This window comes from Vidua chalybeata, chromosome 12 (genome assembly GCF_026979565.1).
Source record: "Vidua chalybeata isolate OUT-0048 chromosome 12, bVidCha1 merged haplotype, whole genome shotgun sequence".
Lineage (NCBI taxonomy): Eukaryota > Metazoa > Chordata > Aves > Passeriformes > Viduidae > Vidua > Vidua chalybeata.
In genome coordinates this window covers 14,845,878-14,858,419 of record NC_071541.1, presented here as the reverse complement: position 1 = coordinate 14,858,419, position 12,542 = coordinate 14,845,878, and the positions used below count along the sequence as shown (strand labels likewise).

The 12,542-nt window shown below is 51.0% G+C and overlaps 2 protein-coding genes across 5 annotated transcripts in view; both read right to left on the bottom strand.

Moving 5' to 3' along the window:
• Window positions 1-10,945, bottom strand: part of POC1A (POC1 centriolar protein A) — a 53,835-nt gene extending 42,890 nt beyond the window's left edge. For 3 of the 4 annotated variants that reach the window (XM_053953968.1, XM_053953969.1, XM_053953970.1), the window contains exons 1-2: window positions 1,344-1,421; window positions 154-238 (exon numbers count right to left, since the gene is read on the bottom strand). In XM_053953968.1, coding sequence (XP_053809943.1) covers window positions 154-238; window positions 1,344-1,361 — 103 coding nt within the window. In that variant the 5' untranslated portion in view covers window positions 1,362-1,421. Of the gene's footprint in view, window positions 1-153; window positions 239-1,343; window positions 1,422-9,733 lie in introns of those variants that run through there. The other variant, XM_053953971.1, reaches the window with a different exon arrangement.
• LOC128794238 (heat shock transcription factor, Y-linked-like) lies at window positions 1,886-4,509 on the bottom strand. The gene is made up of 2 exons (XM_053953972.1): window positions 3,163-4,509; window positions 1,886-2,197 (listed from the first exon to the last, which is right to left on the bottom strand). Exons 1-2 carry the CDS (start codon window positions 3,466-3,468, stop codon window positions 2,072-2,074), a joined length of 432 nt encoding a protein of 143 aa, XP_053809947.1. The 5' UTR covers window positions 3,469-4,509; the 3' UTR covers window positions 1,886-2,071.
• Window positions 10,946-12,542: the final 1,597 nt, after the last annotated feature.

Genomic DNA, 12,542 nt, shown 5'->3' with positions numbered 1-12,542 from the left:
TGAGTGGAGCAGTGTTCAATTTGCTGTTAGCCGGAAGCAACAGCAGGACCTTTTGCTGTTGCAGAGCTCAGTTACCTCCACTGCTTCCCCCATCTAACTAAAGCAGAACAGCTCTTTCTTTATCCTCTGACCATCAAAACACAGACAATTTACCCAATTGTTTCTTAGCACGACTGAAGTCCACGCTAGTGACAGCATCTCTGTGGCCTTTGAAGTGCCTCTCCAGGGATGGATCTTCCTAAAAGACAAGAATGTTCAGACACTACAGATTTAAGAACCATCTTTGTACAATAGAATAATTTTATTTCTATAAGAAGTGAACCATAAATTTTAAAAGAAGCAAGTTATCCAAGCTGTTATTAGCTTGCATCTTGAGTGACTGCACAAATCCCTCATGCATTTTTACAACGTGCGGCTGGCACAAAGGTTCTAAAGCTGACTGTAGAACAGATAAGCCATGTCCATGATCACCTGAGCAGGCAGCCAAGCTCAGCTTTGCTCTGACAGCTGCTCATCTCAGCTCAGGTGTAGCCAAGAAGCCACTATTTGCACAGAAGAGGCAAACTCACAAGATTTAACACACCTGTTGAAACAGGCAGGACAAATGAGAATTGCCAGCAAAACAGACTGACACATAACCATTCCCACAGCACCTTGCTGCAAAGGCTAACAAAAGCCAGAGGTCAGGCAAAAAAACCAAAAACCTGAGAGAACTATTACATGGGATTTTAACACTTGAAAATTGTTCAGGACAGGCTGATCAGCCTTCAATCCTTGCTCTCACACACATCGCCACTGCCTCCCTGGCAGTCCTCACCACAGCCTTTTCCCACTCAGGACTTGACCAGAGCCCCCTGCTCAGAGCAGCTCCCAGCCCCAGAGCAGGGCAGCGCTCCCCTCTCAGCAGGGGGATCCGCAGATCCAGAACCCTTCCAAAAGCCTGGAGGTGCCGCTCTCCACAAACACAGACCAACCCCGGCCGCAACAGCACCCCAGACCCAGGGCTACCCCAGCATTAATGTCCTCGAGCCCCTCTGTCCCCAGCCCCACCTGCACGATGCCACCCCACAGCAGCACTGAACCCCCTTAAGCCAGCACTGCCTCCCACCGCCAGCCCGGCCGCAGAGCCCCTCACAGCACCAGCCCTGCCTTCCCCTTTCACTCTTCCCTGCAGCCACATCCCTCCCGGCTCGGACACAACGGCCCAAGGGCTGCCTCCGCCGCCCCGCCGCTCGGCGGCAATCCCCGCAGCACGGCGGGAGGCCCCGGCCCCGCCGCAGCGGCCCCACAGGGGCTGTTCCGGGCTGTTCCGGGCTGCTCCGGCCCGGCCCGCCGCCGCTCACCTCGCACAGCGCGGCCATGACGCCCCGCGGCCGCCGTTCGGTTCCCGCGCCGCGCGCGCCCCGTAGCAACGGCCCCGCCCTGCGAGGGGCGGGCGGGCAGGCCCGGCCTGAGGGCGCCGCGGCGGGCGCGGGGCGGCGGCCCGGGAGCTCGGCAGGGCCCCGTGCGTGGGAGCGGGCTCCTCGGAGCACGGCCGGCGCCGTCAGGGGGCTCAGGGCGCTGGGGAAAGCCCCCTCCGGCGCTGTTACAGTTTATCCTGGCAGGCTTGGTGCCGCTCCCTGGGCAGCCCGTTCAGTGCCGATCACCCCGCTCCTTTGTCTCACTGCTGCTCTGGGGCCGAGTGGCTGCAGAGCAGGGTGGAGGCGGTCCCCGGATCGCAGCCAGGGGAGCACCACAAACCCGTGCTCTCTAGGGCTAAGAAGCCGGGCTGGTCACTTGCAAGAAATGGTTCAGCTACTGGGAGATCAGTAGCTTCTGCTTGGTCTGTGAGTGTTCAAAATAGGAATTCACCCTGGGGTTCTGCAAAGAGCACAGGACAACTGAGAAGTGTTTATTCTTCCACTGGTTTAATACCAATGCAAATCTATTTCTTCCAACTCTATCTCTGTTTCTTTCATCTCTGTCTAGGAACAGCACTATTAATTAGACACTGTGGACTGGACACTGACTGCTCTAACGGGCGCCCGTGTGAAGCCCAGATGTGCCTCTCCATGAAGCTTGACCATCTGAGCTAAAGGGGCCTTTCCTCCATCGCTTCTGCATCTAGGCCCCTTCCTTTAAGGACACCTCTCCTCTTGCACGTTTCTGACAGCCAGGGATGTGCTCTGTTGAAGCTGGGGTTATAGTAGTAGAGGATCTAAAACAGGCAAAGGAGAAGAGTTAGTTGCCACCATCTCCCCAGTTACTCCAAATTGCAGCAGAGGATCATGTACTCTGAGGGCTATGTAGAACCTAAAGCTCAGGCTAAAGCTTGTGACAGTTGTGTTCAGGCATCACCACCCCTGGGATTTGCCTCCTGAGAGCAGAGCAGTGTAGGATTTTCAAAAGCAGAATAACTGTTCTTGAAAACCAAATACCACTATTTCTCTGCAGCTTCAGTGCAGATGTGAGCAGGCAGGTAATCTTGTTGGTCCTTTGATGCATCTGCTTGGCATTGGGCAAGTGCCACAGGAAGGTTTCAGATTTGATACAGCAAGACACAGAGCGAAGACATTCAGAGAAATCAGGTTATGCTGAGCCTGTCTGTGCCTTTGGTGGTTTCAAACTCAGTAGATCTCATCAAAATGTATCTTACCTGCATTTCTACTAGTCAGAAAGATTCACTCAAACCTGCCTGAGCAGGTTGAGAAGGGAATGAAAACCCAGACCACTCGCTCCCATCCCCATCCCCTCCACCACAGAATCACACACTGTCTTGGGTTGGAAGGGGTCTTAAAGATCATCAAGTCCCAACCCTGCTGCCTTTGGCAGGGATGCCACTCACTATCCCAGGCTGCTCAGAGCCCCATCCAGCCTGGCCCCATCAAGGGATGGGGCATCCACAACCTCTCTGAGCAACCTGTGCCTGGGCCTCACCACACTCACAGGGAAGGATTTCTTCCTAACATCTAATCTAAACCTGGCCTCTTTCACTATACAACCACTGTTCCTTGTCCTGTCACTCTCTGCCTGCACAAAAAGTCCCTCTCTATCATTTTTATATGTCCCTTATGAAAAGTGGCTTCTTTTCAACCTGCAAATGGCCTTCTTATTTGCTGTGAAGGTCCCTCTCCCCCGCAGATTATCACAAGCATTAGTAGCTGTGCAGAGCAGCTGCTGTACCTGGCTGTGAGCAGAAGCTGCTGCTTCCTCTGCCAGGAATTCGGGCAGGGAGGCAGATCTTTGGAAATTCCGCTGCATTTTGGTGAATCCATATGCATTCAGCTGTCGCATGAAACTTCTAATTTTCTGTGTGTGGAAGACCTGCTGTCCTTCCCTGCCCAGCACCTCCACTTCAAAGAGGTCTTTGTTGATGGCCACACATTTTCCACCCTCAGTCCACCAAACAGACTGAAACTGGTCACTTTCCAGCATTTTCCAAAGCTTCTCTGGAAAGCGCAGGGATGAGAACTCTCGCTCCATGGCCATTGCCCTGGACAGCTTGGCTGTGTCCCACCAGCTGGCAGGCAAAGACCAACTGGCACCAACAGACAGCAGGTTCCAATGGAATGTTCTGGCATGTCACTGTGGTGCCTGTGCTGTGGGGACGTTGCAGGTGACATCTCAGTGATGGCTGGCAGCGGTGCCCTGGCAGGGGGAGCAGCCCCAGCAGAAACTGCGGAAGGGAACTTGTTGCTTCTCTGCCCCAGAGCCACCAGTGGTGGGAGTCCAGAGCCCAGCAGGGTGCACAGAGCTGTCCTGAGGGGCTGTGGGCAGGGAGAGGCCTGGGCCGTGTCTGGCTGCACCAGCAGTGGGTCCCCAGGGAGGAGCTGGGATGGCTGCAGCCTTGGGCATCCCAGGGCCCTGTTTGGGGAGCTTCTGGCTGGGCCCCTCTGACACCTGCAGAAATGTGGCTCCCTGGATCCCTGCAATGCAGAAACAGCAGCACTAGCATTGAGAATCCTTTTCTTGACATCTCCTACCCCAAAGCAGCGGGGATTCATTGATGTCAACCCATTGTCTGTGCAAACTTCTTGAATAGGATTGCACTTTTTTTATCTAGTGGGTTTAAAACTCGCTGGGAGAGATGGACCAGGGGACACACTTGCTTCATTTCTGGCATGAGACCCAAAGGCAGTAGTTTCCATTCCATCCATGAATGACCCAGCAATCAGGCTGGGGGAACAAAGCCCAAGCCCTCACTCAAGCTGGTCTAGAGATGTTCTGGTTTACTTTATCTAAATCACTCGTGCTTTGTTCATAAATGCAGAGCCATGAACATAATTCCATGAATTGGCCTTCTCAGGGAAGCCATCCCTCCTTCTCCCTGATGCACTGCCTTCCTGCAGCACACTGTCTGCTGGTTCAGGGGTGTTTGTGTGCCTGAAAATCTCTGCATTCCTCCCTGCCCTTTGAGGCACTGCATCTGAAGAGATACATTCATCCCTCAGACATGGCCTTTCTGCCCACATAGCTATGGATTTTAGATCTGGAAGTCTGAAGTGGTTTCTAGCATGGCCTGACCTATTCCTCATTAAATTGTTTGGCATTTGAGTATTAGCTTTTCTTTCTCTATACTGAAATTAAAAAAAAAAAGAAGATATACATGATGCTAAATATGCCTGAGGTCTGAAAGAATCCATTTTAGAGAAATAAAACACCGGAAACATTGTAATTGCACTCCCACTTATAAAAGCAGGAAATGGGAGCATTTGCTTTAATTGAAGGATTCCACCACCCAAAAAAAACCACCCCAAGGTGCCTTATAGATAATACACAAGCAGCATCTATGGTGGCCATGGATGGTTACTTTGCTTGCCTCAGCCCTGGGGTGCCACTGTGTAACAGCCAGAGGTGACAGCAGATCATTGGCATGACACACTCACCTGTGGGAGTTCAGAGCAAATGTCAAAAGAGAAAGAATTAAAGAAAATTCATGTCAAGAGGGGAAAAGGGGCCCTTGAGAGCAACAAGTACACATTGGGTCCGGCGGTGGAGTTGATAGTCTTGCATAGCCCAGTTCAGCCATTCAAACATGCTTGTGGCATTACCGCCCCGGGTTTGAGCAGGACGGCAGCCAGCGAGGGGGCCCCCCGGCCGTGTGCTGTCCCCCGGTGTCCCCGCGGCCGGAGGGACTCCTGCCGTCCTTCAGGTGGCCACCGGGGGGCAGGCGGGGGCCGCAGACAGCCTCGCCTGGATAAAGAGGGAAAAGCCAGCAGGAAAACGGCGTGAAATGCAGCGCGGCTTCATTAGAGATCAATCAGGCCCATCTAGGCAGCTTCTTTGGGAAGAATACCGTAACTCCGGGTGATAAAAGCGCTGAGCTTGCCTCTTTCAAATGCCTCTTCCCAGCTTGCCACCTAGGCATTATCTAGTAATTCTCAGCAAGATCTTCCCTGGGCTTATTTGTGTCACAGTGAATCAGAAAGAGACCAGAAGCCCCAGGATCTGCCCCCTCTGTCACATCGACAGAGCCTTGCACTGGCAGCCCTTCCAAAGCTGTGATTTCTGCATGCTGCAAAAGCTATTGCAGAGCATCAGACACACATAGAATTCAGGTGAGTTGTTCTTGCATGAAATTACAGTTAACCTTTGACTTCAAGCCCAATTCATAAAACCCTGGATTTCTCTCTAGAGTGCGTGGGTCTAAGTTTAGCAACTAAACTTAATGTTTACCAATTCTATACCTCAAACCCCAGTGCTCACATGTCCTGTTAATACTTAAACTGCTCAGCATACCAATCTCTACTTGTACCTTTGCAGTTCTAAGAATATTCCAAAGGACAGCGTGCAAAGCTTCAGAAAGCCACCATGAGACTTTTTCTGAAAAAGCTGAGGTTCTCAATACAACCAGTGGTGGGAAGAAGTACTTTGTCATCTACAAAGGAAACTCCAAGAGGCATGGAGTTAGTGAATGCGATGTGCACACACTAAAATGGAGCCAGCACCTACACCCAGGTCTCCCAGTTGCTAGCAGCACTCTCACAACAAGGTCATCCTGTCCCCATGACCCCCACGATCCCAGCGTGGCTCCTTCACGGCTGTTTTGTGTCCCTTCCCAATACATCCTGGAGATGGAGGCAGTTGCATTGGGCAACCAACCCTGCAATGCTGTGGCATAGGTCAAAATGACCATCTGGGGTGTGACAGCCACCTTGGTGTTGGCACTTTGCATCCAGAGAGCACAGCAGGGACTTAGGCAGCCCAAGCACACAGCTACAAGGAGACAAAGAATGTAGATGAAGATTCATAGCACAGAGGGTTGTTGTCCATCCTCTTTTGCTGGTGCTGTGGAAGGGGTCAGCTACAGACAGGTTAGACACTGCAGAAGGGAGCAGACCTTCCAAGCAGCTCAGCTGATGACAGTGACATGTCCCATTGTTTCCATGGGGAGAGGCTGCTTTACATCAGCTGAAGATGTAGTTTGCTGCCACATCAGTTAATTTTTCTCTTACTAATGACTTTGTCCTCCCCTGTGTGGCAAACCTGTTTATTCATAGCCTACATTTCTTTTTCCCACCTGCCTTTGTGCTTATTACCCTTTGTCACAGAGTTAAGAGAAAGACAGGAGGAAAAAAAAACTTTTTACTCAAGTAAGTCCTGACCTAAATGCAAATCTGTTCAAGCAAATTCAGAGAGCTTTGATACTGCATAAGAAGAGAAAGGGAAGGGGAGCAGCCTCTACTGCTCTCAGAACAGATTGTAACAACCAGGCAATCAAACAAAAGCCAAGGGAGTTTAAAGAGGAAGCTCAAAGGTCACCTGGCTGCCCCAGGTGCTTGTTATCAGCGCCTTGAAAAGAGGGAGGAAAGTGACAGAGCTGATTACAGCAACAGCAGGAAACAGCTGACAGGGCTGGGGGAAGCTTTCCCCTCAGCACGCAGAGGGTCTTTGCTGTTGTAAAGCAAAGGGGCTGCAAAGCCTGGGCTCTGCAGTTGCTCAGGACACTAAGAGAAAATATTTCTGCTTCACATTTGAAACATCTGCTAGGTAGAGAGTCAGAAAGCACCCTGAAATTAATTGCAATACCCTGTTTTATTTGCTGCCTAGTCTTTGCAGTGGATTTGTACTACTCGCTGCTCATCCGTATGGCTGAGGGGAAGGGTGACAAGGGGATGCATGCAGAAGCACCAGAGGAATACACTGCTACTCCCTCTGTGGAGCTACACAGTTGTTAAGCCATCCGAGAGAGAGCAAGCAAAGGGAGCTTGTACATGCCTGCAGTTTCCAGAACTAGCCTAAAGGAGGAGAAGGATTCAGGAGTGAGAAAACCTGGCAAGCTGCATCCAGCCAGAATACCATCAACAGCCTCTCAGCATCTACAAAGTTGTCTCTGACCACTTACATCGGTTCTAGTGTCTTAAGCCAATATAAGATCTTAAAATCTGTTACAGGAATGTAGATCAAACCTGGCTTTAAAATGTCTCCAGCACAGGTGGCTCAGCTGTGCTGATCTTGCTGACCAAGGGCAGGTGGCTGCTTTCAGTCCCTGAACTTTCTCTGCTGGTGTCTGCAGGGGTGAGCAGAGTTCAAGCTTCACTGAACTCACAATTGCATCAGCCCAGAGCCCAAAGTGCACAAAAACTGGTGCTAGGAAAACGCTAGCTGAGTTCACAGGAGTGAAGCTGAAACCTTTGGGCCATGGAATTCCTCACTTATGGGGCACATGTCCAGCACCCACACCCAGCAGGGTTCATTGCCACACAGACCCTGGGGCTAGGGCTGGCCTGGCCAGGGCAGGTAACACTTCATGGTCCAGCACCACCCACCTACAAAACAGGTCGGTATTACCAGTGCCATGGAAGCATGTTCCAGAATTCACCTCTCCCCATGGGGTTGCTTTCCAAACAACATTGATCACTGGGCTGGATCACGTTTGGCCTTGACTTTTAAGCCTCTAATCTTATCAAAAAGTTATTTGTCACAGAATTTCACAAAGCCAGGTCCCCACTCTGCAGATTATAGGAGGGTATCAATCAGACCCTGCTGAAGAGTATCAAGTGTCTGTGGAAAGTGTCACATGGGAAAAACTAAAAGGATGAAGACTCAGCCATGCTGAGAGCAGAGTGGGCAGGGTGACATCAACCTTCCTAGAGAAACTCCTGCTGATAGGAGAGTTTGGTCAGCACAGGCAAGCACAGAACTGCCCAGTCCTTCTTCCAAAGCTCTACACTCTCAGGAGCCTTGCACCTCCTGAAGACCCAGAGCTGGCTTCTCTCCTTCCCACACACCATTCCTGCACTTTGCAGAGAGGAATGGCAGGTAAGTGTGACCAGAGCAGACCACAGAACAACCCCAAATATCTGTTACATTTGCTGCCTTTACATGCTGAAGGGAAGAATGCACCTGTTTGCAGACTGTCAGAGCAGCCCTTGTTCCAATGAGCATAAACTCTATAGCACCCACCTGAGCATCTCCCCTGCAGCACTTTCCCCTCTGAACAGACTATAATTACTAAAGCTAGATATTCCTGCCATGAACTGAGCTGTGAGGGAGTAGTGGTTCTTTGTACTTCCAAGCCAGTTGAAGCAGGCAGAGCTAGATAGTGGTGGGCTCACTGTCCACCACCCAAACCAATTGCTTCCTTGCATAGATCATTTGCCCTTCCAACATCTTCTCCTCAGAGAGAGAAAGAAGCTCCTGGCCTCGTTTCTGTCCAGTGCCAACAGGAGCTCAGCCTTTGCTGGACCTCTTTGTGCTAGCATGACATGGCCGCGTTTGTGCTGGGACATCTGTCTTGCTGAGGCCACTAAAGGACAAGTGGGACATTAAAGACACAGAACTGTATCATACAGTTTTCAAGTAGGACAGGACAACCAGAAAGGTTTACTGTTCAAACAGTTTATTATCAACTCTATTAGGTTGCGTCTATTAGACTTTATATCCATACAGTGCTCCAGGAGGCTGTAGAAGCATGGGAGCAGCTGCCAGTGGAGATGGATGGGCTTCAGCTGACACCTGCATGTCCCTCCACACTGACCATCTGGGCTTCTGGAGGGGCCTTTCATCCAACCCTGCTGCACACAGGGCTCTCTGTTTGAGGGCAGCTCTCCTTCTACATGTTCCTAGCAGCCAGGGATGTGCTCTGTTGAAGCTGGGGTTATAGTAGTAGAGGATCTAAAACAAGGAGAAGAGTTGCTACTATTCCAAGACTGGAAAAACCCAAGCTACAAGAACTAGGACTCTGAATTGCAAAAGAGGAGCATGGCTAAGGAAAAGGACTTTGAACTTAAATATGATCTTAAAGCACAGGCTAAAGCAGTAAGTGACTATTTTTTTCAGCCATCACCACAACTGAGGTTTTGCCCTCCTGGGGGCCAAAGCAGAACAACTGCTTTCAAAAGCTAAACATCACTATTTTTCTGCAGCTTCAGGGCAGATGTGAGCAGGCAAGTAATCCCATGATCCTTGGATGCATCTGCTTGGCATTGGGCAGGTGCCACAGGAAGGTTCCAGATTTGGTCCAGCAAGACACAGAGCAAAAACATTCAGAGAAATCATATTACACTGAGTCTTTCTGTCCCTTAAACAGGTTCAAACTCAGTAGCTCTCACTGAAATGCATCTTATCTGCATTTCCACTAGTCCAAAAGACTCACTCAAACCTGCCTGAGCACAGCCTGGGAAGGGAATGAAAACCAGACCACTCACTCCCATCCCCACCTCTTCTATGGCAAGGCCTTATTTGCTGTGAAGGTCCCTCTCCCCCCCAGATTATCACAAGCATTAGTAGCTGTGCAGAGCAGCTGCTGTACCTGACTGTGAGCAGAAGCTGCTGTTTCCTCTGATAGGAATTCAGGCAGAGAAGCAGATCTTTGGAAATCCCGCTGCACTTTCGTGAATCCATAGAGGTTCAGCTGGCGAATAACACTCCTGATGTGCTGTGTGTTAAAAACCCGCTGACAAACTCCCCTGCCCAGCACCTCCACTTCAAAGAGATCTTTGTTGATGGCCACACATTTTCCACCCTCGCTCCACCAAATGGACTGAAATTGGTCACTTTCCAGTATTTTCCAAAGCTTCTCTGGAAAGCAGAGGGGCAAGAATCGATTGTCTTTGCCTGCTCCTTTGGTCTTGTGTCTGTCACTGCCATTCTGCACGTCCCACTCATCCTCCATCGCTTGTATGGCAGTGTCACAGGGCACAATTTCCCCCTGTGCTGGAAGGCCAGGAGCAGCCATGTCAGCCCAGTGCCCCAGTGCATCTGGAGCAGAAAGGGGTGGTGTTTCTGTGGGAATCAGCTCGCTTTTCTATTCTCACAGGTGGACTGAAGCTTCCCTCATTGGCCATCGCCCTGCACAGCTATACCTCGTTCTCCCAGTCAGTGGGCAAAAGCCAACTGGCTATGGCTAACTGTGGGCTCCAATGGAATGTTCTGGCATGTCACTGTGGTGCCTGTGCTGTGGGGACGTTGCAGGTGACATCTCAGTGATGGCTGGCAGCGGTGCCCTGGCAGGGGGAGCAGCCCCAGCAGAAACTGCGGAAGGGAACTTGTTGCTTCTCTGCCCCAGAGCCACCAGTGGTGGGAGTCCAGAGCCCAGCAGGGTGCACAGAGCTGTCCTGAGGGGCTGTGGGCAGGGAGAGGCCTGGGCCGTGTCTGGCTGCACCAGCAGTGGGTCCCCAGGGAGGAGCTGGGATGGCTGCAGCCTTGGGCATCCCAGGGCCCTGTTTGGGGAGCTTCTGGCTGGGCCCCTCTGACACCTGCAGAAATGGCCTTGTGGATATCAGGGAGAGAGGCCAGCCCAGGGGACCAGCCCAAGGGACAGCACTAGACTGCACAGGGGGAATGTGGGAAAGCCCAGCCCTGATGCCAAAGGTGGAGGCCAGCCAGGGCCTGGCTGCTGGGTGGTGGTGACAGCGATGAGGCGTTCCAGACATTGTCCAGCACAGCTGGGAAGTGGGGGAGCAGCTGCTTGTCAAGGTGTACAACATCTGCATATGCAGGGACACATGTTAGGGATTAGCTGTGTTACCTTGGCAAGTACAAGCTTTCTGTGAGCAGACACCTGTGTGTCCTGTGCAGGAGCTGCTGTGAACATCTCCTTCTCCCTGCCAGCAGCAGTTCCCTGGACAGGCCAAAGATCTTGGCAGCTTCTTGAGGGGCAGCTTTCCTCCAGCTCCTCGTCCAGGTACAATGCAGCTGGGGCTCTTTTTTTGTGGCTCACTCTTGGCTTCTAGCCTTCCAGCACCTTGGGATGGTCCATCTTAAAGCTGGGCTATAACAGAATCATTGAAGCTAGAAAGTGCAGAGGGGGAGAGTTAGTTGTAACCAGTTCAAGCCTGAAAAACAAAAATACGTAAGAACTAAGACTTTAATCTTGGCCAAATTCCAAACCTGGATGTTGAATAAGACAATTATGGGAGTTTGAAACCTCAAGCTTGGGCTAGCTCAGATGTTACAATATGGTTCTATTAAGTGATAACCAGCCCTGGGTTTTTACCTGAGCAAGTCCACAGAGCTGTCCTGAAGGGCTGTGGACAAGGAGGGGCCTGGGCCATGTTCAGCTGCACCCAGCAGTGGTTCCCCAAAGAGCAGCAGGGACAGCTGCACTGGGACATCCCAGTGCTCCATTTGGAAACCCTTCCTGCTGCACCCCTCTGACACCTGCAGAAACACCCTGACAGTCTGCACCTTTTGTGATTCACTGGAGAAACACCTTACAAAGCTCCTTGGTAACAAACTAGTCTTTCAATTGGCTATGAAAAGTTCTGCCAAGCAAGGGGAAAGGGTTTTCCTTATTGAAACACATTGCAGCAAGCCTTTGTGTGGAGTCAACACTCTTCATGCCAGCAGGATCGATACAAACAACCTGTCTTGCTACCCAGTTCTGAGCTGCTGCTTGTCTCTCTCTTGCAGCCCAGTGTGAGGCAGTTTGGCTGCAGCATTCTGTGACCTCTGTAAGAGGGAAGGCTATTTCTGAGGTGACAGAGACCCAGCAGACGGCTGAGAGCCCAGAACAACCCCTGAGCTCACCTTGTTAGCACTGCCAGCTTGCTGTTCTCTGACAATCTGTTCTAAACACTGGCTAAGTTTGGATACAGTGCTAAAAGCAGGCTTGTCATGGTCATGCCAATGAATGAAGAGCTTGTCAACAGAGGGAGAGTCACCAGCAGCACAAGGGAGAAGTATAAACATGACTATATTTCCCTATAGAATGGTTTATATCTAGCTGTGAATCCTTCAAACTGCTGCAACAGAGCTTTAATACTGTATTAAGGGCTGGAAAATTGGAGGATCAGAAGATATTTCACTGTCTAGCTCCAGTCTTTTGCAAATGGATGTGAATCCTCCATTCAAAACAGATTCAACAAAGCAGTTCCTAACAGGTTCTGACCTTTATAAAGTGTCCATATTCAGCTTTTGACTTCAGCTTTATCTCCAGAACATCCTCAGCAATTTAGGATTACTCCAAGGGCAAAGCTCACCAAGCATTCACAGAAGACAAGGAACAGCAACATGCAGCTGTTCTGGCAGCAGGGCAAACCCTCTGGGGTGAAGAGCCAGCATCCAGTGATCACAGCACCACCTCTCCCAACTCAGCCTTCAGGAAGTGAGTTCTGTTT